The 17,805-nt window shown below is 40.5% G+C and overlaps 1 protein-coding gene across 1 annotated transcript in view; it reads right to left on the reverse strand.

Moving 5' to 3' along the window:
* Window positions 1–17,805, reverse strand: part of LOC124299107 (titin-like) — a 65,671-nt gene that overhangs the window by 38,308 nt on the left and 9,558 nt on the right. The window contains exons 3-16 of the mRNA XM_046752057.1: window positions 16,716–17,488; window positions 16,173–16,632; window positions 15,999–16,099; window positions 15,809–15,906; window positions 15,494–15,714; window positions 15,077–15,151; window positions 13,135–13,239; window positions 12,830–13,015; window positions 12,521–12,722; window positions 12,363–12,432; window positions 11,541–12,272; window positions 11,347–11,410; window positions 10,926–10,979; window positions 1,063–9,120 (exon numbers count right to left, since the gene is read on the reverse strand). Of these exons, the coding sequence (XP_046608013.1) occupies window positions 1,063–9,120; window positions 10,926–10,979; window positions 11,347–11,410; window positions 11,541–12,272; window positions 12,363–12,432; window positions 12,521–12,722; window positions 12,830–13,015; window positions 13,135–13,239; window positions 15,077–15,151; window positions 15,494–15,714; window positions 15,809–15,906; window positions 15,999–16,099; window positions 16,173–16,632; window positions 16,716–17,488 (11,199 nt within the window). The remainder of the gene's footprint in view (window positions 1–1,062; window positions 9,121–10,925; window positions 10,980–11,346; window positions 11,411–11,540; window positions 12,273–12,362; window positions 12,433–12,520; window positions 12,723–12,829; window positions 13,016–13,134; window positions 13,240–15,076; window positions 15,152–15,493; window positions 15,715–15,808; window positions 15,907–15,998; window positions 16,100–16,172; window positions 16,633–16,715; window positions 17,489–17,805) is intronic.

The raw sequence follows: 17,805 nt of genomic DNA on the forward strand, positions 1-17,805 counted from the left end.
AGTTTTCCACACACCGTTATTTAAATTCTACTTCATCGTTTTAGCACATTTTCAAACTCGATGATCAAACGTTTCATACTCGCTTCATCTGTCCATAGACTGTTCTACATGTGAAGCCGCTTACCGATCACGTTCATCGCCGTCACAAACGAAATGGGAATTCAGAAGTTCGTCCGATTCTCTGTGTACTTAGACTTGTACAGGAATAGCAGGTTCTTCAAATATGATTAGATTCCAAATTTTATTACTTTTTCTTCTACTCATGAATGCCTGTTTGTTTACTGCGTTAAGGGTGTGCCCCAGTCGATTTCGACGTTTACGTATATCTTCCCAAATATCTAAGTCCTCGTATCTTGAACGGAAGAAAGGGTTCAACAGCCCCATTCTATATGCAACTCCGACCAAAAACACTTAAACACATTTTTACTTTACGTAGAAATGAAGAAATGGCACAGATTCTACGAAATAACAATAGTAAATTCGAAGAATTAATGCAACGTTATCATTTCTGCGTCAAATAAAAATGCCGAAAAGTGTTTTTGTTCAAAATTGCGTATGGAATGGGGCTGTTCGTCTCTTGTTCGTGTTCGTGATACGTGGATTTCGATATTTGGAGATACATACAACTACGCTGAAAGCAACTACGGGTCCCCTCAAACGCGGAGCCGATTTCTCTTCCCGTTCAGACGGATTACCGGTCCTTGATTCTGCCAGTTCGTTTACTGTCAGTACGCAGAGATCGACGTCACGTTTAATGTGTTAATGAGTTGAAGTTTTCTGATTTGTTGAAAAACAGAATGATACATAATTTGGTCTACGTTCCACGGTGCAACAGATTTTGCTAACTCACATTTCCTCAGTGATGGCGCAATGCATCTAAACGTCGCTTGCGGAGAGCAATTACGAAGAGTGACCTGGTAGTCGCAAAATAGCTAATGCCTATATTGTGCGGAAATGTAGGAGATTATCTTCTGTGATCAGTCAACCGTCCATGTATCCTCAAAATCTGTCACGTCAGGTCATTATGATAGGGATGCCATTTACCGCTATTCATAAACTCACCTATCACTTTTTCCAGATGATCAGCTTCGAATGACACAGTCACTTGTTTTGCAAAAGGCTCAACAGATTTATGTAATTCCGATTCTAGTTCACCCGTCGACTGAAGTTCAGTAACTACAACCCCGTACTTTTCGTCTTTGACTGTCTTAGCAATTTTTGTTAAGGGTTTATCAGTAACAAACTCTGAGGCAACGCCTTCCGCTAAGATCTCTGACTTTACTGCAATTTCCCGTTTAACAATGTCAGGTGTGGCAGTTACTTCCTTGGCAACGCCTTCAACTACGTCCTTTGATTCTGTCTCGTCTGCTGTTACCTGAGTAATTATGAGACTTTGTGTAAGTTCGAAGCTCACATTTGCCTGCGTTGATGATTTCAGTTCATCTATGACTAAAGGCTTCTCGCTGTCTCTCAAGATTGGTTGAGTTTGTTCCAGACTTTCAAATGGAACTTGTTTTGGAAGAATTGTTTTGCTTTCAGGTTGTTCCGGATTGACCAACTTTTCGGTATTCGCGGATGTCATAACCTCCATGGTCTGTGCGGCCTCTCGACTTGACAAAAGTGGAAACGCCTTTTGTTTTTTCGGTGCATCTTTGCTTTGTAAAATAATCTCGCTTTCATTGTAAACAATTTCAGAGACCGATACAGACGACAATTCTTCCAAGTTTGGCATTCCTCTTTGTTCTTCAGGTGCTTTTTGTTTCATGAGTTCGCCAGTACGGACTTCTGTCTGAATTTGACTTGTCTCAGCCACTTCTCGACCAGATAACTGCGGTATTGCTTTCTGTTCATTGGGTGCTTGCGATAATGTCAAAATATCTTCGGTTTCATTGGAAATTACTTCGGAAATAGTCACTGCTGCCAACTCTTCTAAATTCGTTGTTCCTGTTTGTTCCTTAGCCTCTGTTGTAAAGAGTTCATTCGTGTTGTCAATGGCCTTGACTAGTATAGTCTCGGCTATTTCTCTGCCCGACACGTGCGGCGAAGCTTTTTGTTTACCAAGTGTTTCATATTTGGGCAATGATTCCTCTGTTTCATTCGTAACTATTTGGGATATCGTCAATGATGTCAATTCGTCTAATTGTGGTTTACCTTTTTCTGCTTTAGGCATTTTAGTTTGGATGAGATTTTCCGTAGTCGTTGATGTTAAGACTTGAGTCGTCTCAGCAATTTCTCTACCTGATAGATTTGGCGTAGCTGTTTGATTCTTAGCAGTCACTGTATCTTCTAGTACACTTTCGATTTCGTTCAATATGACCTCACTGACAGTGACAGATGTTAATTCTTCTATTACTGGATGACCCATTCGCTCTTCTGCTTTTATCGGTTTCACCAGCTCCTCTGTATTTGTTGAGGTTAGCACTTGCAATGTCTCAGCTACTTCTCTGCCAGATAAATTAGGTTGAGCCTGCTCTTCCTTAGGAATTACTAATCCTGATAGCTCGAACTCAGTTTCGTTGGTCAGAATTTCGGTTACATTTACCGAACTTAAACTTTCCATTTCGGGCATAACTTTTTGTTTCCTGGGTTCGAATTTTCCTTGGAAAACTTCCTCGCTTTCTCCAACAGTCATCTCTACATTAATAACAGATTCTAATGTAGTTTGGGTTACCGTTGCTAGAGATGACGGACGTTTTGTTTCTTGTATTTCTCCAACATTTTGAATCGTTGCAACTTCCGAACTTTGAATACTGTCGAAAGTGGTAAACTCACTTTGTGCTGTGCCTTTGGTATAGTCCAATGAAATATTCAAATTGTCTTCTTTGTCTTCTGTTACTATTTCTGATATTTGCAACGGCTTGACGTCTTGTACGTGGATATCAGCTGTTTGAGTAGCTGGCATAAATGTTCCGTCAAATGATCTCTCAGCTTCTTCTGCTATACTTTCAGTTACAGTTATACTCTCAAAAGGCTCTTGTCCCATATGGACCGTTTGAGTCTTCGAATCGAAATCGGATACTCGTTTCTCAACTTCGATTTGAGACTCAACTACTGTTGTTTGTACTGAACCATGTTCTGTTACGACAGTACTTGTCGCTTCTTTAGAATCTAATACTTTTTCAACCTCAAGTGTAGTTTCTTGCTCACTTGACATAGTTTCTGTCACTGTAACACTATGACCTTCTTCGAACGTTGGAGCAATGGACGCAGTTCTTCTCTTTGTAGGTACATCAAATAGCTTTTCACTTTCAGCAACTGGAACTTCTTCTACAATAATAGGTTCGAGTATATCTTGTTTCAACGTTGCAGTTAGTTTGTCTGCATCATACTGTTTAAGCGTCCCGATATTTTGGTCGACGATGATCTCTGTTTTTGCGGCCACATCCTTGCCGAGCTGGCTTGTGTTGACAGAAGCCACGCTACTTTTGAATTCATTGACAGAAACTTGGCCTTCTTTATCATCAGTAATGACTTGAGTTACAGATATGCTTTGGCCTTCAACGAAGGAGACGCTGATTCGTCGGGTATTGGGTGCCATCTTGCCTTGGAAATCTTGGCTTATTTCCTCAGAGACAGCTTCTGTGACGCTTATGCTTTCGAGAGTTGTTTGTACTGGACTTGCCTCAAATTTTACTGATTTTAATGGTGTTATATCTTCAACACCTTCGCGTGGCACGACTTCTGATTGTTCTGCAACTTGTTTTCCTTCGTAAGAGAATGTTGCCAATCCCTCACGAGGCTTTATTTCACTTGTAAGGTCAAATTGGCTATCTTGAGTTGTAGTTTCTGTGATGATAATAGATCTTTCCTCATCCAAGGCAATACGGGCTTTGCTAGTTTGTGGCTTGACTTCAACACGATCTATTTCTTTTTCCCCCAGAATTTCTTCAGTCAATTCTATCGTCTCGAATGGCTTTTGTCCCGCTTGAGCGACGCACGAAGCTGGTTTAATAGCTTCGATCTCACCTACATTCATGCTGGTGATAACCTCTGTATTTTCAGCAACCTCATGACCTAAAACTACTTGAGGTCTGGCCGTTTGGACCTTAGGCTTCTGAAGCTCGTCCAAGCGCAACTCTTTATCGTCGGCCACAATTTCAGTGACACTTGAGACACGCTTACCTTCTTCGACGGTTACATTGACATCGCGAGTTTCTGGTTTGAATTTACCTTCAAATGGTTTTTCCTGATCCTCTGCCATGCCCTCGGTAATTATGACACTTTCATACAATTCTTGGCTAGATGATGCAATTTTTACTTCAGGTTTCTGGTAGCCAACCTCACTGACTGAATCTTCAACGACAACTGCCGTCGTTTCAGCAATATCGTGTGTCTGATTGATGTTGAATGATGCCACATGTTTATATGGTTGTGGCTCAGGACTGTAATCGAATTCCTTATCACCCAACGTGACTTCAGAAATCGCTACTGTCTTTTCTAGTTCATAGTCAACATTTGCTATTCTGTTCTCAGGTTTGAGATCAGGAACCAATTGACTTTCCTTGTCCTGAACGGTCGGTTGTGACTGGAGTACAGAAATAAATGGTACCTGATTTGGCACAGCTGTTGAAAATGACAAAACTTCGTTAATTAGCGTGTCTGTGCTAGAGTCGATAATATATTCCATCGTTTGGGCAATTGTGTGAGCATGAACCAAACTTTCGTCAGCTGTCCTTGTTTCAGGTAGGTCCGAAGGTTTGTATTGGCCTTCTTTATCATCTGAGACTACAGACGATACTACTATACCTTGTGTCTCAACAACGGAAAGATCTGCAGTGGCCTGGTATGGTTTCTTATGTTCAGATAATGGTTCTTCAGACTCAGTTGCCTGAGTTTCCGACTGAACAATAGTTTCAAGAGGTATTTGCGTCGGGACAGCTACAGCTATAATTGGTCGCGTTTGTTTTAGTTTCTCAGTATCCATATCAGGGATAACTTCAGACTTTTCGGCAATAGAATGGCTAGAAATATCAACCGACGCAGTTTTCTTGTTTGGTTTTTTGAAAGGCTGCAATGCAGACTCTCTGTCTTCTGAGACAACTTCGGTAATGGTGACATTAATACTTTCGTTGAAAGTAACACTTGCAGAACTTTTTTCAATCACTGGTTTTTCAGTGAAATTAATTTCTGTTTCAGAAATGACAGCTTCAGTTTGAACAACGCTCTCAAATGGCAAATGTTCTTCGCTGGCTGATACTAATTCCGGTTTTTTGGTCACCAAGTTTCCGGGGTAAGTATCTGGTGTGATTTCAGTTGATTCAGCAACTCTGTGTGCATCATATGAAGACTTGGCTTGTTGTCCCTCCATTTTCGGCTTACCCAGATATTCCTGTTCCTTGTCCTCAGCTACAGTCTGTGTAACTGTGATACTAATACCTTCTTCAAATTCAACACCAGGTACTTTTTCATCTGGCTTGACAAAATCAGAAAGTGATTGTTCCAGTTCACTCGTTGATGTCTCAGAAGTAATCAAACTTTGGAAAGTTATGTGGTCAGAAGTAGCCGTGACCGTTTTTGTAATATCGCTGACCAGCTTTTCAGTGTTGTCTTCGGTGATTGTTTCTACTACTTCAGCAACGGGATGTGCCGAGATATCAAAAGTAGCAGATTGATCTTTCGGTTTTTCAGCCTCGGTTAAAATGTTTGTATTGTCGCCACTGACTACCGAAGTTACAATTAGACTTTCTCCAACTTCAAACTCGAGTTGCGCTATTCTGTTAGCTGGCTGCACTTCTGAAAATGGTGCTTCCTTTTCTCGCGTGAGTACTTCCTCTGAAATGACTGTTTCAAACGGCAGTAATGTTTTGTTTGCATTTGCATCTTTCACTTCTTCAATTATAAGATCGGTTAAACCTGTGTCAGCTACAACTTCCATCTTAGTAGCAACTCCCTGGACTTCAAAGTCAATCGTGGCTGCAACGGAGCGAGGTCTGACTTGTTCTTCAAGAGTGCCTTCTTTATCCTCGACATGAGGTATAATAATATTGACACTTTTACCTTCTTCGAAAGTCACATCCGCTTGTTTAGACTGCGGCTTGACATCTTCAGATAACGGCGCTTCCTTTTCTGATAGTGCTACTTCAGAGTGTTGGACTATTTCCAATCCATCGTGCTTCTGTACAGCAGTTTCTGATCTTATTTCAATTTCTTTGAATTCGTTGGTACTGTTGGAAATAATTGTCTCTTCAGTTTGTGCGACTTCGTGACCCGAAAGTACTTTCACATTCACTGTGCGCTGAGTGGGTTGTTCGTTTGTTTGCAAAATAGTTTCCTTCAGCTCCGATAGTACCTCGGTCACTGTGACGTTTTCTCTAGTTGCAACGTTAAGGTCTGCAGTTTGCATTAGCGGCTTAGCATCGTCATCTCTGGGTTTTTCTCCTTCACCAATATTAGTCTCGGTAATAATAAGCTCATCGAAAGCTTCTTGATTTTCACTTGCCTTTTTGGCAGTAGGTTGTTCAACCAACATTTCTCCTGTACTGTGCTCAACCATTGTTTCAAGTTTTGTCGCAATGGTATGCCCAAGAACGGATGGTTGGGCGGTGAAATCTTGTGGCTTGGAATCTGATGTATACAAATTTTCAGCATCATGTGGTATTACTTCAGTAACATTAATGCTAGATTTGCTTTCAGACAGTTCGACGCTTGCAATCTTTTGTACAGGACTGACATCTTTGTTGTAAATACCTTCTTTTTCAGCAACTTCTTGTAATGTTACTGTTGCACTTTCCCACGGAAGTTGCGACAAAGTTGCTGTTCGTTTCGTGGGACTATCTTCCACAATATCTCCCGTCGGCGACTCCGTCCGCACCTCTTCCTGCGTGATTGCAACTTGAGTGGTAAATTCTGGGCTTGCGAACACTTCCTTTACATCTAGGTCTTGAGAACCCTCTACCTCACTTTCAGTCACAATAACTTCCGTTGTATGAATACTCTCGATTTCATTAATGCTCAGCTCTGCTGTTTTAGCATCAGGCGTCTTGTGTTGTTCAACGGGTGCCAGACCTTCATCCGCGATCGTTTCATCAGTGACAGTTTCTTGAAGGTTCGTTTGATTGACCTTGGCCGTTACTGTGATGGGACTATCTACGTGAATTACACCAACGTTATAGTCAGGTTGTGTTTCCTCCACAAGAAGAGATTGCACTGTATGGTCAGTCGTAGGTTTACCTTTGTGAGACTCAGGCAACTCATAAACTTTCAAATTCCCCTCTCTTTCTATGGACGTCGTTTCATATATCTCGCAAGTTTTCACCGGATTGAACGAAGAGTCTATGGTAAGCTCTTCAGGTCCGACAATTTCTTGCATCGTACCTTCGCGTTCGTGGATCATAGTCACCTGATCCATTCTAGCCTCAGATACTTGGACAGATGTGACGGTATTTTCCGTAACATACTTGAGAATATCGGTAAAGTCTGACGGTTGATCAGCCGTATGAATTTCAGATACTTCGACATACTCCTTTTCACGTACTGACGTTTCCGCAAGGGCAGTTGTTGGCTTTTTATCAGGATTGTACTCCCCTTCGGATTCTTGGATGATTAGCGTTGATATCGAACTAGTCTCTAGTGGAGTAATCGTTGTTTCAGCTGATTTTGACACGGGTTTTTGCTCCAATGGCAAATCATTTCCTCTCTCGGAAGTTATCGTCTCTGAAGTGATGACTGAGCTCTGTTCAATAACATTGAACTCGGCTGTTACTGTCTTGCCCTCTCCGATCGTCAGAGCCGATTCTTGTTGTTCCGAGTCGACGGTTGACACAGTTATACTTTCAAGCAGATTGACATTCGGCTTCGCGTTGTAAGAGTCAACAACTCTATCTGGTAAATAAATGCCCTCGCTTTCCTGGACAGGTTGTTCTTGGACGATTGCTGTCTCGCCTGTAGAAACAGCAACGTCAGCTTTTTGAGTCGGTGGCAACCTCCCTGGCGTGTAGACCCCTTCTCTTTCCGGCGCGTTCATCTCTTCCGTGATTCTCTGTTGTTGCGAAATAACAGATTCCGTCGCTACTTCCGTCGGCACAAACAGTTCCGGGTAGTACTTACCGGGCTTATCCTCTGCGAGAACCTCTTCTACTTGAAGAGGTTCCGAGGATGATATTTGAACCCTTGGTTTAGCGGGCACAGTTTTCAGAGGTTCCAGTTTTTCCTCGGCCAAGCCCTCATTCACCTCATACACCGACAATCCTTGTTGCGGAAGAATCGTATCTTCAGCTTTGACCATACTTGGGGTGACGAAATCTGACGTCGGGACTTCATTTTGATTTACTGTCGTTTCGCGCACTTCCGTTGCTTCGTGCAAAGTTAAAGAAGACTCCGCGATTTTAGTTACATCCGGTTTTACACTAAAATCTGTTGTCGTCGTGTCTACTAGGGTCTCGCTCACGATCAAGCCTTCCGATGGAATAAATTGTGGCTTAGCCTCAAATGAGAGTGGTTTAACAATGTCTGCAATGTCACCCGTGGTCGTCTGAACGTTTGTCTCATAAACAGTGTATGGTTCTATTGGAGATATGGACACAGATGCTTTTCGAATGTCTGGCTTAATCTGAGAAATATTATCGATCTCTTGCTCCTGAGTTCGAACAAATTGTTCGGTTATCGCATTCACCGTATCCAGGGTAACCTTCGCTGTTTCCGTGTTTGGCTGTCCACCAGCTTGTTCTGTTGTTTGGTCGATTGCAACTATTTCGTTCTGTTGGCTGGGAACGTTAAGGACGAGGCTGGTTATCGATTTGTCAGGCACGACGATCAAGTCTTCAATTTCCTCCAGCTCCAGCTCACTTTCGCCAACGTTAGGCTTTTGAGTTTTCAACGTTTTTCTAGTTATCTCGGAACTATCGACAGTGACAATTTCTTCTACGACTTCTTCTTCTGCTTGACTACGCCGTTTCTTCTTGAGAAGCGATTTTCCTTTCGAATCCCTCTCGACTGTGAATGTCTTTTCCAGATGCTCCTCCATTACGTCGGATTCCTGCGGTTTTTGGTCCGTGTGTATTTCTACAATCTCAACCCCCTCATCCCTATTTTGTGGTTTTTCCTCAATCGGTGTGTGTTCCACTGGTTTTTTGTCTTTACGCTTGCGTAGTGTTGTGTGTGCTTGATGAATGTCCTCGTATTCTGTGGAAAGTATGTGAGAATTCTTGTGTCAGACATTTTTGGGTATGTGTATATATATATATATCTTGTGCCTGTCATTTCATTTCACCTCGGTTCATGCGACGGATACAGTACACCAAATTTTTTAATTTTTTTTATCATTTTTTTTTTTTACTTCAGACCGTGCTTAAACGAAAATCTAAAAATGTGGACAAACAAACAGTGGAATGTCACGGGCAGAATTGGAGCGTACATATAAATAATGTGTAAGTGTACATTGATCGTTGTCTACTTCATGAGATCACCGTGCATATCATTAAGCCGTCCGCATTTGTAGACCCGGATAGAAGAAAAATTACTGCACAAGTATTGGCAAGATGAATTTATACGCTTGAATGGTTCAACGGTCTCGTCAAGAATTTAATTTCTCAAATACGTACTTGTTATCCCTTTCAAATTTTTTTCTGAATATAGTTGAGCAATAATTGCACGTTCCATGTGCTGGAATTGACTACAAGAAGTCAATTAGAATTTTTTTTCGGCCCTTTTTGACAAGGTGATCTTTGAAGTAAATTTTAAGAGTGTGTGTGTGTGTATCACGAGTGGCATGCACGAGCATCCAACAAGAGTGTATAAGTGTGGATCAGTGTGTTTAAAATAATAAATGAATACAAGAAGTCAAACCAGCATGGACATTCAAATAATAAACAATCGTTATTATATGGAGGTAGTTTTGAGATACTGTGTTATGCACCACATTCGGTAATCCACGCTACAAGGATGGATGGTACAATGTGCAATCGGGATAGAAGAAAAATTGTATGATGCGCTCGACTTTTCACATACACGTGTAACATGCTGTGACGTCAAGTTTACTAAGGAATGATTTTTTATTAAAAAATTTTTTTTATATCATTTTTGAATTACTGTTGGTAGCTGAGAGTTTATGATCACAATTAATTCTACACGTAAAGATTGAAGAAAAATAAAACTTATAGAAAATAATCATGACGTGTCAGTGAATTTACCCTGAAACCAGTTGAAAATCATTCTTTTCCAATAATCCATAAGCTACCAAATGATTATATTTTTAGCTTCAATTTTATAATTTTTCAATTATTTGTGTTACATTGCGAAACAAGTGAACACATATACTTATATAAAAACACTCGTACGAAGCAGTAGTTTTATACTTACACTATTGAAACGTCTGCAATGCGAAGCGAGTCAAGCACATATATCGACGATGTTTGCAAGATACTATATATTTTATGAAAAATTTTAAGCATTTAATATACAACGTATCTTTTAATTATTTATTTTTGTTTTCTTTCACGTTATTTTGTATTGGAAGCATAGCGGCATAAGCTGAAAATCGGCCAAAATAATTCGTACAAAGCTTCATGCATCTGAAAGTATATAAAAACAACTATACGTAACGAATAAATATCAAAGTAAGGCATGCAATATAATATTGTCACACTTTTAAACTGTTGGAGAACTTTTAACCGTAATTATTATGGATTTCAATCGAGAAGCAATTTGATAAATAGTTTGTCTTATTGTAAAGCAGCTGAGTTCTACAGCTTTTACACATACATCATATGTTCGTGATTTTAGTAATGACTATGGCTACTCTCAATCCATTGTTATCGAAGCAAAATTTTGTTTGTTGACGAAGCAAAAGATTTTCAAAATTTCATCGGCAGGAAAATTATAGTTTCCGGCTTTAGAATATTAGAACCAATATAGTAAAAGAATTGATAAGTCGACAGAAGTAATATAAAATATTCCGTGCAACATGATAGCAGAATTCATCCTCAAACCTTTCATGTCCTGAACATCTTCAATTTGCACCAATTTTTTCTCATCTCTTCTCTCTGAAATAAAGTCAACAACAAACGGATTCATCAGTCAGGGATTTTGAATAATTTCAGTCTAAACACTGTTAAAAAATCAACAATTTTATTAAATAATGATCAATTCAATACATACAGACACAAAGACAAAAACTTAAATACCACGAGTCAAAGTAACCCGTTTAATTTGTACGAAAGCGTGCCATTTAATAGCACGTTCACAATTCAACATATTTACAAAACTCTACGAAACATCAGCCACGCAAGCTCGAATTCAATAAGCATTTCACGTTTGCGTTAGATTTCTTATATTTCACAACTTGATGTATTGCTCGTTAGCTCAAAAAAAGCAACATTTTGAGTGACACGCCACACAATCCTGACTTACCCGTACGATACACTTCCTCTCTTTCCACATCTACTCTCTGCATAAAGTGCTGCTCCGAAATAATCTGCGAATAAGAATCATACGAGTTCAGGATACTCGTCACCTTGTATCGTCACGTCTGCGTCACCGCGTGACAGTTAAAAGCATCGTAATATTCACTAAAAATTGTGCGATTAATGCATCGCGGTTTTTACCTCAGTTGCTTCCGTTACCTCCCAGGCATGTGGTCGGAAGTCTTCGGGAGCAAAGTGGGTGATGACTTCTTCGACGGTGGCATGCTGGAGCTCGACCATTCTCATGAATGCTCGGAATCCAACAGTGGCAGCGACGATGCTCTCATCGGCGGTTGTTTCCTCAGTCAAGACTTGAGTAATCAAGGGCCCATGGCCTTCCCTCTCGACCAGTTGAACCAGAGCGCTCTGAGCATCGGGTGTCCTCAAGGCTGGGAACTTGTCCGTCTGGTACAAGCTCTCGTTTATCTCGTTCACCGAGACACCTTGTCGTACCAGGTAACCAATCGTGGCCAATTCCCTAAGCGGTGACTCACCGGGGCCAAATTCGGTAGCGTTTAAGACCTCCATAAGCTCGTCGACTTCCTTGGCAATTTCTTCCTTTTGTTCTACTATCACTTGCTCGACCCTGACCTCGGTCACTGTCACCTTTTCAACAGCTTGTTGTTTCTTCTCTGACTTTACTCTCTTCTTCTTCGGCTTCTCTTCCGATGGTTTGACCACTAAGTCCTGAATTGTGTCTTCTGTTTTCACTTCTGAAATTTCGACACTCTCCAGCTCTTCCACTACCGGCTTAGCCCGATCTTCAGGCCATGACTTGATCTCTTTCGGCTTTTCGTCGATCTTCTTCAGACTTGCGGTAGCTTCGGTGGAAACTGGTTCTTGGATGGGAATCACTTTCTTAGCCTGGGACACCTGATAGAAAATTCGCATTTTACTCAATATAGATGTGATTGTTCTTCGTCAGAAGAATAAAACTTCATGTACGTCGGATCAAAATCTTACCTCGCGTCTTTCCTCTTCAATAGTTTCGGTGCTTTCGAACACCTGCACCTCTTGAACGTCGACAATTTTCCTGTATTATGGTAAATGTATTAATATCGTTCATTGTCGTTCAAAAATCTGATTTTTGTTTGCTAAAAAACAATATTTATTTCACTCACTTGTCTTCACGCTGTGATAGCGGAACGCCTATTTCTTCAACCGTCGTTGTCTTATCGACCCTCACTCGTTCTGGCTTAACTTTTTCCTTTGTAGCATGGGCTTTTTTGATTTCATGCCTCTTCTTCTTTTCCGGCTTCTTTTCAGGCTTGACTTCTTCCGGCTTTTCCTCCTCTTGTGGTTGCAGTGGAGCTCCAGTGACATCTGTTAGAAGAAAAGTTTTAATTGTAATGAAACACAAAATGCTAATAACCTAAGCCCTAAGTACTGGCATCGAAACGCCTTTGTGAAAAATATCGTTATAATCTTACCGCTGACGTTCAGCCTGGCTTTGGTGATGGCGAGACCAATATCACTGGTAGCCTTGCAAACGTAGATTCCATCGTCTTCTTTCGTGGTCCGCTTTATCGTTAAGGACGTCTTTGAATTACCCTTAAGTCGTACTTTCAAGTTCTCGGTGTTGCTTACGAGTTTGTCATTCTTGTACCAGACTACATCTATAAAATGAAAAGAAATTTTTACCACGTGAAGCGGTTATATGGAGAGATAAGCTCTTATACCAAACTCATTGTAAAATGGCATATTTCTGAATTGAAATGATACAACGATGACTGACCTGGCTCAGGGTTTCCTGAGTATATGCATTCAAATTCTACAGGTTCTCCTTCTTGAACATATGTAGGGGTAATTTCTTGAATAAATCGCGGTACAGATTGTGTAGCTGAAACAAGAAAGAAGAAATGTTTCAAATTTATAAACATCCAAACTCACAAGACGTAGACATTACCATAAAAATATTTTTGAGTTTTACCTTAACATGAACTTTGTCGTGGCATGGCTGATGTAACACCGTTGTCAGTAATCTAGTTACAATAAACACACACAAATCCATGCATAATTATTATCAACATAGAAAATTCACACAGTTATTCATACTTCGATCCTGGTAGTTCGTAGATTTCATTTGATTAAAACATAAGTGCATCGGAGTGATTCGCTATGGTTTTCAATATCTACTCAGAAACAATTTATTTTCTATGGATTCGAATAAAACTGGAAGCGGTTATTTATTATTTTTCGATAATTTTCAGATGATTGATAAAAAATTATTACCTATATTGAGACTCGCAGTTAGATTGTTGTTAGTTCAAATTAAATACCTGACATGGTGCCTCTCTCATCCTCACTAAGCGTGTCTCCAAATGAAATCGCAGTTGCCGAAGCTTCTTCCGCTAATCCGAGATTTCCACTGCACTCGCTTTCGAGCAGTAAAAATTCCTGCAGCTCTTCTTGACTGTCGACTGTGTGTAGCTGCTGGAATCCTTCGAAATCAATTTCTCTTGGTTCAAGTGGATACATCCTCGGGTCCATCAACCTCTTGTAATGATCGCTCGATTTTTTCACAACTGGTATTCTGGACCTTGGGTAAGTGTGATACTTCCGACTACTGTCGTACGATCCTTCTTCGATGTCGGAATACTCGTGTTTCAGATTCTTCAATCTATTTTTACGTAGGCAATATTTCGAATCCGACTTTCCTTGACTGCTGCTGCTCGTCGAGGCCTCGCTGTTCTCCTCTATAGGTGACAAGTAATAATTAGTCATAGGACTTTCAGAGTATCCGTGATAGCTTTCGGGATTTATTTCTGATATCGAAAGATGGTCACGCGGCTCAGAATCGGCAGTTGTTTGCTTCGTTTTCGGAAGTATTTCATTAAAGTCAAGAACTATTTTTCGTTTTAATGGCTGCTTGATTTTTCGATCAATTTTTTTTACGGTATTCGGCGGATTTTTTTTTTTTACCCCAATCATTTTCTCAGAACTTGTCGACATATTGTTAGGATTGTTAGTTAGCGATATTGTTTTCCCTTTGGTCGGGGATGGTAATTTTTGCTTGCTAATCTTCATAGGGAAACACGGAGATCCAATCGATTGCTTCGATGACACGGGTTTGGTTAAAGTTCTCTCTTGGGCTGAATCTTCTTTTACCCTGTTTTGTGGCGAAATCTGGCTCAATTTTTTTTGCTCAACAATTTTCTTCTTAAAAATTTGCGTATCTTCTGAAGATTCCTGTTGCATATTTTTGCTCTTCACTTTTCCAGCCGTCTTATTCCACAAATTCACAGATGCATCTATTTTTAACACATTTCCTACGGCTGATGTTTTTGCTGTCGTTTGGTTGGTAATTTTAGTTGTTCCTTTCTCACTTTTACTTTTCACCGTTCGTTTCATTTCCGATTTCTTACTTATAGCTTTCACAGTGCTTGTACGATTTCTTTGTTCAGGAATGATTTTTTCCTCTGTACAATCGTCGTTTGTATCCCTAGCTAGATAAAACTTTTCTTCCGAATTTTCTGTTGTAATACCACATAACATGTCTTTTTCATCTTTCGCCTGGTCCAGTGTGTCACTTGTGAAAAACCTTCTACCTGTCATAATACCCTCTTGAGCTGAGAATCCTTCCCGTCTGATTGAGAGAATGTCTAAACTGTCCGTGGAAAAATTGGATGCCTGCACACTGAGCATGCTACATTGAGAATTTCCAACATCACTCTTACCTCGAAGAGCTTCTTGCATTTCCTCCATATGGGTAACCCATTCTGGTTTTCTGTAATCCTTCGTTCCGAGAATACCTGAGATACAATATCGGTTTGTAAGTTTTGTGTCGACAATTTGACGGCGCTGCTGATTTGTAAAAGATGATAATTAATATTTTTGATAAAAAGAAAAATACATGTACATAGATATTGATCAACGCTCCTTGAGAGTGTTATCATACACAAAATATTGTAACGCTGTTAGGTGAAATGTGGTAATATGTATAAGATTGTTGTGTTTTATGTGAATGAAAAATCGGGAAAGGGTGCGGTGGATAAAATACCAATCGAACATTCCGTTTGGCGTGAACTGAAAACAACTAGACAAAATATAAATTAAACAGTTTAGATTGAATGTGATTATATCAAAGTCTATACCTCCTACAGATAGATATGTAGTCGTTGTCGAGACGCCCAAAGGATTGTGCGCCTCGAACACAATTTCACCGGTATCATCCGGATATGCTTCAGTTATTGTTAACACCGATGTTCCGTCGTCAAATTCTTCAATTTGGAACTCTTCTGATGGAACTATCTCCGTGCCCTGTTTGTACCACTTTCCTTGTGGCTTGGGCTTTCCCTTGACTTTAACTTCCAATCTGTAAAGTCGAGTGTACCAGATGCTTTATTTTTGCACTTTTCACGCTGTATAGTATGATCCATACAGGTTCATCAACAAATTTGCCAACTCACCGAGTTAATTCCCCATCTTTTGTAGGAATTAACTGAGGAAGTTTCTTCGTTATTTCTGGTGCAGAATCCTCTGTGTCAGTATCTGAGAGTGGAGTCTCCTGAATAAAAAAAAAAACATATTCATTGGTTAAATTGTTTTCAACAAGAATTGTACAATGAGTTAATCAAGTTGTGCTCGGTTATGTCTCACCTTAGGAGACAGCAGATCCTCTTCTGAGCCACTCTGCCCAGTGATTAGGGAAGTTGCAACAATCGATGACGCTATCTCTGAATCCGGTACGTATTCGTATGCTTGAAAATAAGTTGTTCGAATGAAAAATAAGCAGTGAAAAACGAGTTAGACTTGAATAAACACGACATTTACCTTCAACCACGAGAGACGTGGTGCAGACTGTTTCGCCAACAGGATTAATCGCTTGGCAGGTGTATTCGCCAGCATCTTCAGGGAAAACTTCCGTGATTGCGAGACTGCAAACACCCTCGGTATCTTGAAGAATGGTAATTTCTTTTCCTTCCTTGATCGGCTTGTTATCGTGGAACCATTCGACTTTAGGGATTGGTTTACCCTGAACGATGCAGGTCAGGTTAACGCTTTCGCCGTCCATGACCCTGACGGGTGATAATTTTCTGACAAATGTGGGTGAAAGCAGTTCAACCGTTTCTTCCCAGGTTTCATCGGTAATGTTGACACTCGCTGTGCAGGTTACAGATCCAGCAACGTTCTCGGCGCGACACGTATACGAGCCAGCAAATTCTGGGACAATCTCTTTGACCAGAAGAACGGATCGATTTTCTAGCGTCACGATTCTTAGCTCAGGGGATGACTGAAAATATGAAAGACGTAATGAGTAAGTTTGATATTGAAAAGCTTCGCGAGAAAGAGAATCTCATGTCAATGTACACTTACCATGAGGGCGTGATCGTTGTGGAACCATTGGAATGACGCAGTTGGGTATGACTCGACTCTTGCTTCCATAATAACGACTTCACCCGGAGCGACGATCTGTGGTTGAAGAGGTTCAATGAACCTTGGTGCCTGCACTGTGTCAGGTGATTCTTGTTGTTTCGTGATGGTGACAGATCCCGAACTGCGGGCTTCGCCGGCTGGGTTCTGTACTCTGACTTCATACTTCCCACTGTCTTTCTTTGAGACATCGGCGATTGTTAATTCGGTTGTATTTTCGAAGACTTCTAATTTTTGTTTAGGTGAAGGTTTGATTTCAGTACCATTTTTGAACCACTTGACTTCTCCCTTTGGCTGGCTTTCGAAATCGGCGGTTAATATTAACGGCTTACCCTTTTCTACTATAAGTGCTGGCAAAGGTTTAGTAATCTTTGGAGCGTACATCACCTCAGGTTTTGTGACTAGTACAGAATTAGTGATAAGCAAGTTAGCCCTGCATTCAGCTCGACCGAATTTATTCACTGCGCGAACTCTGTAAACCTTTTCGTCTTCGGGTGTTGGTTCCAGAATAGTCAGCTTAGCCTCTCCAGTTTCTGGTTTGAATGTTATCTCTGTTCCCTTCTTCGGCTTCACTTCCTTCTCTCCACGATACCATTTTACTTCAGGCGTTGGAGTTCCTGTAACAATGCACTCCAGAGTAGCTGGCTTGTGCTCTTCAGCCATCAATGGCTTGATCGGTGTTGTGAAGTGTGGTGCGATACCTTCCTCTTCTTTTTCTGTGGAAGTAATCCAGGTCAGAACAGCAATCTTGACAATATTCAGCACATAATACAAAAACTCAACAACAAACATGGACAATAAACGAGCAAATAATACGGGATGAATTGCATGAGATAATTTGAATCATTAGACAAAATCCTCAATCTGTAAAAATAATCGTTATTGATTATTCTAGTAGGTAAGGCGAGACGAATCGCAAAATATTAGCATTACATTTTTAGTTGAAATTCTTCACACACTTTGAAATGTATTACTAAAGCGTTTCACAGGAATTTTAGCGTACTAAGCATGACGTTGCTCCATTCGATAATAG

This window comes from Neodiprion virginianus, chromosome 2, assembly GCF_021901495.1.
Source record: "Neodiprion virginianus isolate iyNeoVirg1 chromosome 2, iyNeoVirg1.1, whole genome shotgun sequence".
Classification (NCBI taxonomy): domain Eukaryota; kingdom Metazoa; phylum Arthropoda; class Insecta; order Hymenoptera; family Diprionidae; genus Neodiprion; species Neodiprion virginianus.